General features: G+C 36.5%; 1 protein-coding gene across 1 annotated transcript in view; it reads right to left on the bottom strand.

Moving 5' to 3' along the window:
- The window catches only part of LOC149175059 (uncharacterized), a 37,020-nt gene extending 35,373 nt beyond the window's left edge, over nucleotides 1-1,647 (bottom strand). The window contains exon 1 of the mRNA XM_089419507.1: nucleotides 1,003-1,647. Within this exon, the coding sequence (XP_089275633.1) occupies nucleotides 1,003-1,228 (226 nt within the window). The 5' untranslated portion in view covers nucleotides 1,229-1,647. The remainder of the gene's footprint in view (nucleotides 1-1,002) is intronic.
- Nucleotides 1,648-17,011: the final 15,364 nt, after the last annotated feature.

The raw sequence follows: 17,011 nt of genomic DNA, 5'->3' as shown, positions 1-17,011 counted from the left end.
TCCAAAGGCCTTTTTTTTGTTTACGTTTTGGAGTTATGATTTTGCCAGTTTTTTTGGTAATTTTTGATCTATGGTTCCAAGTATGCCCATATACACTTTCTGGAAAAATTGCAAAAATCTCATTTAACCCGTACAATTTCTCAATTGCCATGCCAAGAAACGTATAGGGCTTTCTGAGGTGTTTTAGCTAAAATACTCTCATCATTTCATCTGGGTTCACACAAATTTTCTTATGTACTAGGATGAATTCTATATCGTTACCAATGTAAATATTAACGATTATGCATAACATGTAAAGCATAAACTGGGGTAGGCTGATAGTAAAAGGCTGGTTGTGAGTTCAAAACCAAGTGAAATTAGGTTGAGCATCCTCAACGGCATTATTTTGTAAAAGACAGCAAACCTTTAGGAAGCTGCAAGCATAAGCACCTAGAGCTAAGAATCTTAGGCTTGACCTCTCGACAGCTAGCTACTAGCACTGATGAGGAGACAGTCACATCCTATTTGAGAAAGGTCCTGATAGGTCTCACTTGCCTGCCTGAGCTACAAGGTATGATTATTCCAACCCTTGATCTTTTGACAGTTAGCTAGCGCCGATCAAGCTGATAAATGGAGAGTCACTCTTTATATTTGAAAAAGGTCCTGAAAATGGTCTTACCTGGCCGAGCTAGGAGGTAAAGTTATCCCAACTCTTCAAGGTGGTTCAATTATAAAAGCTAATTTGGTAAACTTCCCTCTTGTTGAGAAAACTTTAACAGGAAAGAGAAAAGGACACAGTAGGCACACAACAAAAACAAGGCTTAGACAGGCCCCAGATCTGAACCCTAGATGCGACCGAAAGGGATTTTGGTATTGATTGCAATGTGATTTATATTATTTTTACAGAAACCTTATGGCCTCAATGCAAAACTGAGTTATAGTGTTTTATTGATGAATAGTCAGTGACCACACACATATACAACCTCAGTTTTCAATTGGGTTAATAGAGCTCTGGACCCTTACCTGTTGTATTTCCTATTGCAATCAGCCCATTATGCCCACGGCCTTTACTAAAAAATGGAAGGTTGTAGACTCCAAAAACCAGTATAGTCAAACTAATAATCACTGCCACAACGCATTTCCATGTTGATCTGTTGCAAACCCCAGAAGCATTACAACACGCCCCACCGTTCTCCTCTTCATTCTCACCCACTTCTCGGTCTGCCACATTGTTATTCCGTTTCCCCATGGAAACTCACAGAGTTCCTTGCAGCATATTGAAGACTAAACTGAAGGTCAATGGATCCAACGCGAAATGCATAACAAAATTCACAGAACCTGTTCTCTCCAATTCCAAAGTGCCCATAACACTAAGGGTCCAGCACCCGGTCACACGAGGGCTCCCTGGGCTTGGGAGTAAAAGGTAACCCAAAAATACAGAAAAACGTTCCCTTATCAAAATCCTTTATGATTAGAAAAAGCAGAGGACCGAGCGCCCTAATGCGAATTAATGGCAAATGCAATGATTCCAGAGTGGCCACTTTGAATCTGTGCTCCAAAAAAATGTACGAGAACCATCGATCTGGAAGCAGAGAAAGAGTAAAGAGAAATTAAAGTAGGTAAGTTGGAGATAGAATAGAATGGTGAAGTAAGGTGAGCTGTTTGTTGGTGGACCAACGTGCCTTGGGATACAAAATTGGTAGTGAAAGGTGCTTCCCTCCTTCCTCTCCCCTTACTTTTCATGTGATTCCTCTTCCAATGCAGGGGCCCAATGCGGAGCAGTAGGCCGAGGCCCCACTTCCCCACCTCTATTTTAGTGTCTCCTCACATTCATTCCCGCTTGGGAATTTAAGTGTTCGGTTAAAGTAGAAGTGGTCTAAACTTGGTATATGCTATAAATTGAGGTTGGATTGTGAATTTTTTATTATTTGTTCATTTAGTTGGTGTAGAGTGGTTTAAATTTTGAATTATAGGTTGGTAAAGTTCGATCAATTTTAAATATTTATTTACTATGTAATTATCAATTGTTTATTATTAGATTATAATTTAGTTTACGTTAATGCAATTGTTTTAAATTTAAAATTTTGAAAATAGGAAAAATAAAATAAGTTTGGATTTAATTGTGTTAACTTTTATTAATTGGTTTATTTGGTTGTTGTATGGGATTTGAATTTGTGTAGAGTTTTGAGCTATAAGTGACTTAAGTTTTACCAAATATATTATATTATTTATTATTATATGATAATTTAATGGGTATTGATATAATTATGTTAAATATAAAAATTTAGGAAATATGAAAATGGATGGTAAAATTTAAAAAGCAATTACATTAAATAAAATTGTGTATCAAAAAATTATTGCAAGTTATTGAATGAGTATGAAATTGTTATTTTTTTAAATTTGTAGATGATAAATATCATCTATTTATATTAGGCACAGTTTAATGTTTTTTTTATGTTTTGGATTTTTTAGGAATTTGACAATAATATTTTTTTATGAAATTATAGTTTTTTGTTGTTTAAAATGTGTTTTTGAATGCATAAATGGATTCAACACCTAAGAAATCATTGTCGCACACAGATTATGCAGATTTCATAACTCAAACTTATGTTGACAATGATTTCCTACCAAATTTTCTAGTAAAATTAACCAGAAAATATGCTCAAAAAATGACCAAAGCATAAAAAAATTATTTTACAATTAAATATTATAATAAAAATATAAAATATCCTCAAAGCATAGAAATTAGTGAGAATAAGTTTAATAAGCGAAGAAGCTCAACCTTTTATGTGACATAAAATTTTTAACAAATTTAATAAGAATTTTCTTAGAAATTATAGTTCTACCTTATTGATGTTAACTTTAACAATAGAATGTTACAATGGAGGGTTTTAGCTCATTTCAAGATGGCTTAAATCATTGAATCTAAAAACAAAACAAAACAAAATTAGTGCATCAAGACAAAAATTGCCTTGACAAAGAAAATTAACTCACAAAAAAATTGAGTTTATTAATAAGCTCTGATGCAAATATGTGTACCAACATAAATATGAATTTAGTTAGTTTTGAGGTTGATAGATTTGAATGCATAGTAATGGAATCCAATATTTGTAATACATTTGATTTTGATCTCCATTTCAAGGTCTAGTTGAAATATCAGCAAATCCTCACTTCACTTACTTCATGGATGAATCCCACCTTGCTTACTTTTATGAATGATAATGAAGCAAAACTCATCCATTCATACTTATTGTTTTATTATAAAATACCACTTCTTTCCAAAAAAAATAGAGAGGTAAGTACATCTATCAATGTAAATGTTGTTTGTGTGAGTGTTAAAAGGAGGATAGATTTCCATATTCATAATAATAAAATTCCAAGTTGTCATAAATTTGACTCTTATCAACCCCATGGTTAGTTCAACTGATAGATGCTCTCATGCTAAGTCCATATAAGTTGCAATAACAAATCTCATCTCGTCTCTTAGGGATACCAATTGCTTATGTAGTTGCTAGTCAATCTATTTTCCATTTAGAACTTTCTAAGGGATGAACTCCATAAGGACTAGCTTGGTACCAACAACACCATTCTCGCTTAAGTATGTGAAGGTGGAGTGAAAATATTTCCTTATAAAATCAACATAATCTCCATATTACAATATGAAACTCTCAACAAATCCTCGCCTTCATTCATCGTATGGATAACAATGTGGCAACTTTATTTCACTGTGAGTTAGAAAATATAAAGTTTTGCCTAAAAAAAATAACCAAGCTTACCAATGTAAATGTAAATTTGATTGACATTTTATCAATTTAGATTCATAATCATGAAATTTATTAGTATCATAATTTCAACCATTATCTCTATATTGTGGTGCAATTGAATTGTTAGTGAAACTCCATCCTACTTCATGAAGATTATAAGACTAATATTATCCATCTATAGTAATAATTATATTAAGAAATATAAAAAAATTCAAGGAAGGTGAAAATGTGAGTATGCCTATTAATATAGCTATAAATTTTGATAGTCATGGAGTATGGCCTAAAACTACTTTTGCTTGGTTAAGAATTCATCTTTCGTCAATATAAGGAAACAATTTAATAGCTCAAAACTGAGAAATATATGGCAAGAACATAAATTTGTCCTTTTATAAATTGCCAACGAATTATTATAAGTAACAAAGTTTTGTCTCTACATAATAATATAAATACACATCAAATTTTTGAAATAATATCAACAAAAACTAAACCAGCGATCTAAATAGCAAAACATTTTTCATCTTTCAAAAACTTATATATATATATATGAACAAACTTAGTTGAAGAAAAAATAAATTTGAGAAAAACACATAAAATCACCTCTTACCATGTACTCAAACCTTATTTCCATGTGTGATGCCTATTAGCATAACTACAAATTTTGGTTGCTTAAAGTTAAAGTGGATTGGGGAAAAAATATAAAATCATGGTGTAACATAGATTATAACTTTATTATTCCTACCGCAGTAGGATATTACACATTCAGAAATGCAATTTTTTTTAATTTGATTAAAAAATTAAAACGTCATATGTAATGTTTTTTTTTTTTTTTTAACAGGAATGGTTATGAATTGTATGAATGAGTTGGTCTAAATACCAGTCTTCTGAATACAATAGGTATGGGCACTATCCAATTGGATTCTTCCTTCTGAGATTCTTTTAGCCTTGCTGTCCGCTTCCATTTGGATTCAGCAATTGCGCTTTTATTTCCTATTTGCCCCAATTTAAATATACATACAAACAGCTTTAAAATTAAGCAAAAAAACATCTTCTGAACTGTTTTAAGGAATTGGAACCCATGCTTCTTCTCCATCTCTTTTCAATGTCCCGACCGATAGCAGAGCAGCTTTATTGGCTTCAAGATCTGCCTCCTTGTTGTTGTCTCTCAGCACATGAAAGAATTTCAGATTTTGAAACATCTTTGCCATTCCTCTGATTCTATGGATCAGTCTTGCTAATCTTAAATCTCGTGGAATGGAGCTAGTCACCATAAGTTTGATGATCACTTCAGAGTCCCCCAGGATATTGGCCTCTTTGATTTCCAGATTCTGAAGTTGTTTGAGTCCTTGGAAGAGGGCAAATGCTTCAGCTTGGATGCTGGAGTTGATTCCTAATCCCCAGGCAAAATGGAGGATCTCTGCACCATCTATGTTTTTAATTACTCCCCCTGCTCCAGCGCTGCCCGGGTTACCTTTTGCTGCACCGTCAAAGAAGAGGGAGTGCATCCTCTGGTTGAGAATCCAGTCTTGAAAGTCCTCTCTGCCTTTTCCCCTTATTTTCCATTCCTCTGGAGGAGCCATGCTTCTGATATTTTGTTGGAAATTCAGGTTCAAGGAGGACCCCCAATCTTTGTCTAACTGAGTAAGGTTGGAGTCATCTTTGTGACCTCCCAGACATTCTTTTATTTGGGACTTTACCTTGGTCACCACCGTCTTGGCATTGTGATGGAGGTTCCTGAAGATTCTGCTGTTGCGCTCAAGCCATAGCTGCCAGCAGCAAATTTTTAGCAGTGATGCCCAGGCCGCTTTGATCCCTTTGTTTTTGGGAGGGGGTCCGGGATAGCAAGTTTTCCAGGTGGCAAACAGGTCTAATATGGTCGCTGGAAGCTCGAATTTGGGGTTCCAATGCTCCATCAGTTCTCTCCAGACCTGAATTGAGAATTTGCAATTAAGAATCAGATGTGTGGCGCTTTCCTCAGAGTCATGGCACAACGAGCACCTGGATGGTCCGTAGAAACCGCGCCTCTGAAGTTTATCTTCTGTTAATATTTTCCTGTGGCACAGTATCCAGCAAAAGATATCGATTTTTGGCAGCGTGGGATTGCCCCATACTGCTTTCCACGGGGTCGGGTCAATGGGCGCATTTGGAATTGCGTCTAGGCACGCATATCCTTGGGTGACTGTATAACCCGTCGAATGATCGCCCCATCCTCGCCTGTCCTTCTTGTTAACTCGCGCGGGTGCTATGCCATTCAGTAGATCGCGGAGGTGGGCGGCTTCTTGGTGCAGGTCTGAGGGCAGATCCGGCAGGCTCCAGCCCGCCCACTGCGCACCATTCCAAGTGGAGATGTCCCACAATTTGTTCTTCCCTGCAGCCACCAACCAATCCTTCAGCGATTTCAGATTTGGACTTTCTCCGATAGGATCTCGATCCATGATCCGGTCCTTCCATAAATTAATTTTTTTACCATTTCCGGGAATCCAATAGGCTTTTGATTGAATCAAGGGGGCGGCTTTGGAACAAAGTTTGACGAAAGGCGTGTTTCCTTGAGGCAGGGGTCCGTCTAAGCATCTCAGTCTTGCTCCTTTGAGGTATTTTCGCCAGAGAGCTGTCTGTGCCCAGCCTGGCTTAGGCGCAATTATTCTCCATAGAAGTTTAGCTCCCATTGCTATGTTCTGATGAAGGAGTTTTTTGAAATTGAGCCCTCCCTCCATCTTAGGCTTGAGTACAGTCTCCCAATTGACAAGCTGGAATCTTCTCTCATTGTGTTTACCCCCTTTCCAAAAGAAATTTCTGATATATTGTTCCATTTTCTGGAGTATACCCTTGGGCGCCAGAAGCACAGAAAACTGGAATAACGGGAGGCTGCTAAGGACAGCTTTAATGAGGACTGTCTTACCTGCCATATTTAACCAATTAACTCCCCATGCCTGGAGTTTACTTTTAAACTTTTCTACCTGTGGCATCCAGTCCCTACTGTGGGCTCGTTTGAGGAAGATGGGCAGCCCCAGATACTTGAACGATGTCCATTCTGAGGAAGCTGCGAATCCTAGGCATCTGGAGATAGAGTTGATCAAAGAGGGCGAGGTATTCCAGCAGTAAGTGTGGCACTTACCCTTGTTGAGGCTGCTACCAGACTCCATGCAGTACTCATCGAGCGCCTCTTTAAATCTTCTGGCCGAGTGGATCGAGGCTGTCCCAAGCAGCAGGGTGTCATCTGCAAATAATGCATGATTTATGTTTTGGACCCCCCTTGCTATGGATATCCCTGATATCTCCTGCTCTTGCATTTGATTGTTTAGATGGAAACTGAGAACTGAAGCTTGGATTACAAACAGCAGGGGAGACATGGGGCAACCCTGTCTTAACCCTCTTGTAGCTTTGAAGAAACCTGCAGATCTACCATTGATTAATGGGGTGATCCATGGTTCCGAGATGCAGGCCCAGATCCAATTGATGAATCTCTCCCCAAAACCAATTTTTTTCAACACATTCAAAAGAAAACTATGATTAACTCGGTCAAAGGCATTTGCTAGGTCTAGTTTGATTGCCATACCTTGTTCCTTGCGTTGCTGACTTGATAGAATTGCCTCTTGGACAAGTGTGAAATTGTCCACTAAATGTCTTCCGTGGATGAAGCCTCCTTGGTTCTCCGGGATGACTTTAGGAAGAATATGCCTCAGCCTATTAGCAATAACTTTTGTGATCAGTTTGTAGCCAATGTTGCACAGGGATATAGGGCGAAACCTATTGAAGGAATTGGCTCCCTTTTCCTTGGGGATGAGAGCTAGGAAGGAAGAGTTGGTACTTCCTCCTAATTTCTGGCAAGCCTGCGATTTTAGGACCATTTTATATAGGTCTTTCCCCACTATGTGCCAGCAGGTTTGGAGGAAAGAGGCGGAAAAGCCATCAGGGCCAGGGGATTTGTCAGGATTCATGGCATAGAGGGTTCTTTTGACTTCATCCATAGTGACTTTATGTCTAGTCAATTTAATGTCTTAAATTGCTCTACATAAATTATCAATCCGGGTATCGTAAACTGATGAAGTGTGGTGCACTATATGTGCTTAGTTAACCTTTCTCTTACTTCGTTGTTTTATAGTTTATGTTGTTTTTGGGATTTTGTTCTTGTTGGTTTCCTAAAGTGTTTAATGCAAATGGCAATCCTATTCTAAGGTCTTAAGAATACTTTTAAAGGACAAGTATGGATAAAGATTTCAAGACAAGGCCTTTGTCCCTAATGGTAATTTCCAAAACTTAGCACTTCAAAAGAACTTAAAACATGTTATTGATGGAGTTAGTATTTAAACAAAAGTGTAAATATACAACTAGTTCAATCAAAATAAAATGCAATAATCAAATAATGAGAGAATGACTATGTGACCCAGTATCCTTGCTGCTTCAGCAAAAGGACAAGATGATTTTATCACGTCATTAGTTCATTAAAAGGCTATGTGCATCACTAATCTACAATCAACTTGAAAGCAATTTATGTACAGCTAATATACATGGTGAAATAAAATGCAAAAATAAAATGACAACTATACAAGGCAGGGGCCCTCTACCACCTATGAAATCAAATGCTTAAAGGAAAATAAAGACATCAAATAAAGGACTAATGACATCGGCCCAGTATCTCTGCTGCTGATTTAAAATGAAAATGAAATCTATATTAAATTCAATTAAAAGTGAGAACAACTATCTCACACTACTTAATCTAAGCAATGTGAAATCTAAGTGACATTACATAAAGGAGACAAATCACTCTACTTTAACCTTTTCTTAACCTTTTTGCCTTTCAGCTAGATTTATCATGTGAGAACAGTTATGAACAAGTCAGCAATGTGAGTCTTAAAGCAAACTAAACCAAGCTGTACTAAGTGATATTTTGGCTCCAATAAAGTTATTTGATTATGGAAAAAGAACCATCAATAGATGAACAACTTGATATTTAAGAGCAGAAAGTAAAGTGCAAGTTAAAGAAATGATACTAATGAAAATCAAACTACAGAAAAATAAAGGTCAGCAACATAGACAAGATGATCACACATGCCACTAGTTATGAAATCAAAGCAAAATTGAACACACTTGCATGAATTAAAATTGCATGAATGAAAAATCTAATCTACCTTACATTCTACAAAGCAATATTTACAAAATGAAATCTACTCTACCTTACATCCTAATATGCTCCATGACATCTACTTCACATCTCCTTCCATGTTGAGAACATCAAAGCTTTATTCAAATTCTTCAAAAGTACAAAGTACAACAAAGTTCTCCAAAGCTTTCAAAAGCCATCAAGGAAGAACTACAAACTTAAGAACTAGGGACTAAAGACTAAAAAGGACTAACAAATGAAGGAGAGAGATCTCCTATTTATACAAAAAGATGAGAGCCATCTCATTAATGATAGTCCATGAATCTCTCCCTCTACCTCTAGAGTCCTAATCAAAATAGGAGCTGATAAGACACATGTCTTTTTAGAGTTACAATACAATTAGGAGATGTGACACATATCCTCATGATCCCATGATTCTTTCCAACCAAATTCGAATTTGGCCTTAGAGTGCCACATAAGGGTCTTCTAGAAGTCTCCTTTCAACCTACACATGTCAACAATCTCAACCCATTTGTTAGGTATAAGCATATGCACATTATTTTCTAATTTTTAACCACAAATTCACTTAAAAGACTTAGAAATAATAAAGATTGGAAAAACACAAAGGTGGCCCAATGATAATGAAAGTGGGATGAATGTGGTGACATAGTAGTGAAATGGAGGTGATATAATGGACATAATAGTGAAAGTGTAATGGAAATGAATGACATTTTCAAGACTCAACATACCCCCCAACTGAAGCTATTGCATGTCCTCATACAATATATATTACATTAACTCTTTTGATCCTTGAGCTTTGGCTTAACTTTGCATGATATCATTTGATAACTTCATATTTCTGCAAAGTGTTTCACTTGAATTGCAACATGGTTGGTTCTTGTGTTACAACCATTTTTTTTCTTCTATTTTGATCTTTGAACTTTGCATAATGATATTTTGATTATTGTTGCAAAGTATATCTTTATTGGATTGCATGATGGTTGGTTCTTGTGTGACAACCATGATTTTGTTTGTATCCAATTTATCCTTTAAGAACTTTTTCAAAAGCCATTGTATGCTCATAATAGCAATGTAATAATTAATATATGTTGGAAGTATGTGAGCTCCTGAATATGATATGGACATGGCAAGATATGAATATGAATGTATCCCCCCCCCAACTGATGGTATTGACAATTTTATGAAATGAGGAAGAGAAATGTTTTTCCAACAATTATCATTCTAGCTTTTTATGGAATTCTATGGTCAAAAGTTAGAAAATGGCGTACCTTCACTTACCCTTTGGAATGGATGAGTTGTATGTGTAGTGGCTGAAAATTTCTGATCATATTCTTCTTCAAGTGGCTGAACAAGAGGAGTCATGGATAGAGAGATAAGATGACTTTTTATTGCTTCTACTAAAACTTGTTGAATCTGCTCCAAAATGCTGAAAATAATAGTCTTCATGTCTTCAAAACTCATTGGCACAATTCCTACTATGTGAAAAGATGTTCTGATGTTGAACATAGTAGGAAATTATTGGCTTAGTGGCCATTAATAGATGCCACTAGTCAACACGAGAACTCTCACCATTGATGACAATGAGAGTCAAGATGCCCAAACACATCTTGCTAGGTACGAATGAATTTGCTGATGTCGAGTCACCTAGAAGATCTAACGAACAAGGGACATTAATGTATTCCCATTGTTTGTCAGCATGAGGACTTGCCATTAAGGCATGCAAGCCTCAAGGTGTTTTTACAAAGAACTTAGACTCAAAGGACTATGGACTCAATAATTTGCATTGAAGCAGGGCTTATTTGCGGAATGAAAATGACAAGGAATGGAAGATGAAAATGGAAAATGGCAATGGAGAACAGAAATGTCAATGGGCAATAAGCATGTGAATGAACCTCTTGCTTTTATTTGTGGGTTATGAATGGACAAAAAAAGGTGGAAAGTGTATGTGAATGTAAGTGGAAAATATGGAGTGGAATAAGGTGAATGGTTTATTATGAAGTATGGATGTGATGGAGACAATAGTATCTGAAAGTTTTTCAAGTGTTTGGATTTGATTTTGCATCAGCATATTTCCTCTTTGTTGTTGATCATCCTCTTATGAAACAAATTGGTCTCTTAGAGAGACACCATTCTCTTATAGTCATTTGTCCTTCCTCCTGGAACCTGCAAAAAAACTAATACTTCTTCTGCAATGGAATGTAAGATTATCAAAGGAGAGAGATGGCCAATCTCTCTAGTTATGATATTTACACACAAAACTAAGAATTTGTATTAATGAAACAAATTCTCAAAGGAAAAATCAAAAGAATTTATACCTGATTTGGAATTAGTGCCTCAAGTTGATGTTGCTTCTTTTCAGCAATTTATTTCATTATTTGCCATTTCAAACTCAAATGATTGATTTCTCATTGTGTAGATCTTGTTGAGATCTTTCCAATGGTACTTAAATCATCAAAATCTGATTTTGTATGAAAAAGTTAGGCTGATTTGAACAATGAGGTTTTTTGTGACTGCGAAATTGGAGAACAGCTACGGAATTGGACTTTAGCTGCGGAATGTGCACAGTTTTGTAGCTAAAAATCTTGAATACAAAGTTAGCCATTCATCTTTCATCATCAATCCAAAATTAATCAATACCTTCAGAAAAGTGAGCAAATAACTTATTCATTTCATTGATTCAAAATTATTATTTTTTTCTTGACATGTAGCGACTTAGTGTGGCGACTCAGTGTGGCGACTTTGTGATAACACTCAACTTGACTTCCTTTTGACCGGGGTCTTTTTCATCAAATTTGACCAAATGAATAGGACACCATCCATGTACTGACATTCCCCTAGCTACCCATGTGGCTTGTTTTGCTTGATGACACCTGCAACCTAGAGTTTAACAAAACAGCTGCGAAAAGTTGGGCTAGCTGCGGAAAGTTGTGCTAGCTGCGGAAAGTTGAGCTAACTGAAAAAGTCAACCATCAGTTTTGATTTTTTTTTTTTTTTTAGAAAATAAAATTCAAGTCAAATCACAGATTGCATCGAAGACGGGTCAATTGTTTGAAATTAAAACAAATAGACCAACTGAGGCATTCAGTCCCTTAAAACACTATCCAATGCACGCAGAAGGGATTAATCTATAATCCTCCACCTTTCATCACCTTCAGCATTTTTATCACCGGTTTATTGTTTGGCATTTAACTAGATTCGACTTTAGGGAGCAACAAGAATAAGCAGTCTGCATCAGTGAATCGTACATCCTTCCAACCCTTCAAGAGGCAACTACAACCTGAAGAAAGTTTCCAAATTAAAATGGCAATAACCTGGCCTGCTCTATTGCTCCTCCTTTGGTGAAGTAAAGGCATTATGTACATGGGCTTTTTCGTCAGTAATATTGATGCAAGATTAATTTAGTAGGATAGCCCTAACAGGTTGCCCATATGTAGCAGAGCCATAACCACAAAATTCATGTGAAGTGGCTATAAGATGGTTACAAATGACGGCATGTACAAGTTCAACCTGTTCTCGAACTTCATCTGACAATCCAAGTTCTTCATAAGCCAATTCACTTAAAGCCTGCTCCAACTGAGTAGTTACACTGTGAAATTTGCCTGCAGCTTGCTTTCTTTCTAGAACCATGAACAACTTGCTGCTCTCGTGGCCAAACTTGAGGGTCTCCACAGCATGTTTAAGAGCCAAGCGCAGAGATGTCAAGGCCTGCAGGGTATTATCCTTAATCAGGGGATCCTTCATTTCCCTGAGTTCTTCAAACATGATTTTCTCCCAACATTTAACCGGCAGCGACTTCATGGGATTTAATGGCAGAGAGTCGTGTTCAACTGGAACACGTCTCTAAACAGGTTTGAATTGAATAAGATGGAAGGCGTGTAATTGGTTTTAGATGCTAGCATGCAGTTGATCCCAATTAGAATTCTTTCCCTCAGGCACGCGGAGTTGAATCACGCATTCAAACTATCAGTTAATCAATTCAAATCCAGTTTTTTTTTTTTTTTTTTTTTTTCACGCGGCGGCAAAAAAAGATGCTCCAAAGAACCGAAGATTTCTCCCAGACCGCCGCGAATTTCCTCAAACGGTTTCTGGGTTATCTAATTAACCCACCTGGAAAAAAAAACCCATGTTTTAGTTTTTCTAAATTCGTCTCTGTTTGGTCAAATCGAACGTTTGAAGTTTGCCGTTTTTTCTGTTGTTTACGCATTTTCCTGAGTTAACAATTCTCTGTTCTGCATTCTTTCTGAGTTGATGTTTTTATTGCTGCATTCATTTTTCTTGTTTGATCTACTGTTCTGCAGGTGTATTACACAGATTCAAAAATTACAAGAAGCTCAAAATCATCATCAATTATATACGATATGTATGAAGAGAATAGACAAGCGCTGCACATGAAACTGATAGGAAGGAGGCAAGTATTAACACTCCAAAGTCCTTAGGGTCTGAGACAATCATTCCCATGACATAACCCAGCAAGTCCATGCATGATTGAAGAGAGTTTTGAACACCACCTACAACACCACGATCTGATTCAGGGACAGAATCCTGCATTTCTTGCACCACAACAAGATCAAACATCCATAGTCCCAAGCGAGATGCAACCACTCCTCCCATTAACATCCAAGATGATAGTTGTTGCTTTTGAACCCAAATTGAAGCCACACATGGCAACAAAATCCACCACTGAATCCAAATGGACCAAAGCCACTGAATCCAATGATCACACTTACTGCACGGGCAAGGCCCAACACATAGGTTGGAATACCTCTCCATTCTAAGGCTGCTGTCATCAAGGTACCAAAACTTAAGACTGTGAAGTACAGCAGAGCCAAAGAAAAACCTAACTCACTTCTATATGCATTTTTTTCTCTGAATTTTTGAATTTTTATATTGCTTAGTCATACCTGCATTTTCATTTTATTGCACTAACATCTTGACTGTAAATTTGAAAAACAGAGTGGTGGCTGCGGAAACCAGTGTCAGCTGCGGAAACTTGGCACAGCAACCACTTAGCTAAATAGAGATAGTTAGGCAATCTTAATGGAAATGATCATGGGGAAATAACCTTTATTGATGAAATGAAATGGATGGCATGGAGTGAAAATGGAAATGAAATCAAGTTTATTTTTTCTTCTTCTTTTCTTTTCTTCTTTTCTTTTCTTGAATCAATTGAAGTGATGAAGTTTATTTTGTCTCCTATTTTTCTTAACAATTCTTTTTCTGATCCTCCAGATCACACAAAGTGCAGGAGGAGAGCATACTCAAGAATTATTATTTTTCTTTTTCTTTTTTTAACTTAACAATCCTTTTTCTGATCCTCTAGATCACACAAAGTGCAAGAGGAGAGCATACTCAAGAATTATTAACCTTCTTTTTTTTTTTTTTTTTTTTTTTTTTTTTTTTTTCAGATGTAAGAAATAAGGTCTCCTAATTACACTTCCCTGGCAACGGCGCCAAAATGTCTAGTCAATTTAATGTCTTAAATTGCTCTACATAAATTATCAATCCGGGTATCGTAAACTGATGAAGTGTGGTGCACTATATGTGCTTAGTTAACCTTTCTCTTACTTCGTTGTTTTATAGTTTATGTTGTTTTTGGGATTTTGTTCTTGTTGGTTTCCTAAAGTGTTTAATGCAAATGGAAATCCTATTCTAAGGTCTTAAGAATACTTTTAAAGGACAAGTATGGATAAAGATTTCAAGACAAGGCCTTTGTCCCTAATGGTAATTTCCAAAACTTAGCACTTCAAAAGAACTTAAAACATGTTATTGATGGAGTTAGTATTTAAACAAAAGTGTAAATATACAACTAGTTCAATCAAAATAAAATGCAATAATCAAATAATGATAGAATGACTATGTGACCCAGTATCCTTGCTGCTTCAGCAAAAGGACAAGATGATTCTATCACGTCATTAGTTCATTAAAAGGCTATGTGCATCACTAATCTACAATCAACTTGAAAGCAATTTATGTACAACTAATATACATGGTGAAATAAAATGCAAAAATAAAATGACAACTATACAAGGCAGGGGCCCTCTACCACCTATGAAATCAAATGCTTAAAGGAAAATAAAGACATCAAATAAAGGACTAATGACATCGGCCCAGTATCTCTGCTGCTGATTTAAAATGAAAATGAAATCTATATTAAATTCAATTAAAAGTGAGAACAACTATCTCACACTACTTAATCTAAGCAATGTGAAATCTAAGTGACACTACATAAAGGAGATAAATTACACTACTTTAACATTTTCTTAACCTTTTTGCCTTTCAGCTAGATTTATCATGTGAGAACAGTTATGAACAAGTCAGCAATGTGAGTCTTAAAGCAAACTAAACCAAGCTGTACTAAGTGATATTTTGGCTCCAATAAAGTTATTTGATTATGGAAAAAGAACCATCAATAGATGAACAACTTGATATCTAAGAGCAGAAAGTAAAGTGCAAGTTAAAGAAATGATACTAATGAAAATCAAACTACAGAAAAATAAAGGTCAGCAACATAGACAAGATGATCACACATGCCACTAGTTATGAAATCAAAGCAAAATTGAACACACTTGCATGAATTAAAATTGCATGAATGAAAAATCTAATCTACCTTACATTCTACAAAGCAATATTTACAAAATGAAATCTACTCTACCTTACATCCTAATATGCTCCATGACATCTACTTCACATCTCCTTCCATGTTGAGAACATCAAAGCTTTATTCAAATTCTTCAAAAGTACAAAGTACAACAAAGTTCTCCAAAGCTTTCAAAAGCCATCAAGGAAGAACTACAAACTTAAGAACTAGGGACTAAAGACTAAAAAGGACTAACAAATGAAGGAGAGAGATCTCCTATTTATACAAAAAGATGAGAGCCATCTCATTAATGATAGTCCATGAATCTCTCCCTCTACCTCTAGAGTCCTAATCAAAATAGGAACTGATAAGACACATGTCTTTTTAGAGTTACAATACAATTAGGAGATGTGACACATATCCTCATGATCCCATGATTCTTTCCAACCAAATTCGAATTTGGCCTTAGAGTGCCACATAAGGGTCTTCTAGAAGTCTCCTTTAACCTACACATGTCAACAATCTCAACCCATTTGTTAGGTATAAGCATATGCACATTATTTTCTAATTTTTAACCACAAATTCACTTAAAAGACTTAGAAATAATAAAGATTGGAAAAACATAAAGGTGGCCCAATGATAATGAAAGTGGGATGAATGTGGTGACATAGTAGTGAAATGGAGGTGAAATGGAGGTGATATAATGGACATAATAGTGAAAGTGTAATGGAAATGAATGACATTTTCAAGACTCAACACTTTACTTTCTAGATGCTGGTTCATATCAACAGATATAGAGGAGGGGATCCCGTCCAACAAACTAAAGTTCTGGTTCGTATTGTTATCTTTACTATACAGCCCTTTGAAATGGAGATGAGCTGCCTGTTTGATACTTGCAAAGTCCTTATGAGTGATATCCGCTTCCTTAATTTCATTGATGGAGTTGAAACCTTTTCTGGCTTCCGCGTGCTTATGAAAGAATGATGTATTTTTGTCACCTGCCTTTAGCCAGAGGCATCGCGATTTGATCCTCCATGTTTCCTCTTCAGTCAGGCAAGCTTTATGGTAGCATTGCTGAAGATGAGCCTCCTTGTCTAAAGTCTCTCTGGTTATGTGCGCCTCTTCTGCGTTCAGCTGAAATGCTTCAAGCTGACTTTGGATATTTTTCCTATCAGCTGCTGGATTTGCAATAGATTTGGCCCAGCTCTTCAGGGCTGTTTTCAATCTCCTGAGTTTTTCTTCCCAGATATAAAATGGAGATCCAGTGACTGGCTGAGACCAGCTTTCTTTCACAATCTGCAAGAAATTTGGTTCCTTGATCCATAATGGGCTAAACTTGAAGGGAATGGGACCTAGATCAACGTGAGCTCGGAGGGTGAGCTTGATTGGCTTGTGATCAGAGATGCTACAAGGAAGAATATGCATGCTAGCGTCTAGACCAAGCAGAAGAAAAGAGCTATGCACCAAGAATCTATCCAGCCTTGCTGCAATATGGCCTGGACCTATTCTTTTATTGGACCAAGTGTACATACCTGAGACGGGCTTGATATCTAGCAGATCCCAGTCTTGGAG

The sequence above is a fragment of the Pinus tabuliformis genome, chromosome 4_1, assembly GCF_031772625.1.
Source record: "Pinus tabuliformis cultivar Carrire ecotype Pingquan chromosome 4_1, CPIR1, whole genome shotgun sequence".
Classification (NCBI taxonomy): Eukaryota; Viridiplantae; Streptophyta; class Pinopsida; order Pinales; family Pinaceae; genus Pinus; species Pinus tabuliformis.
Note: the sequence above shows the minus strand (reverse complement) of the source record. Positions and strands in the feature narration are given on the sequence as shown.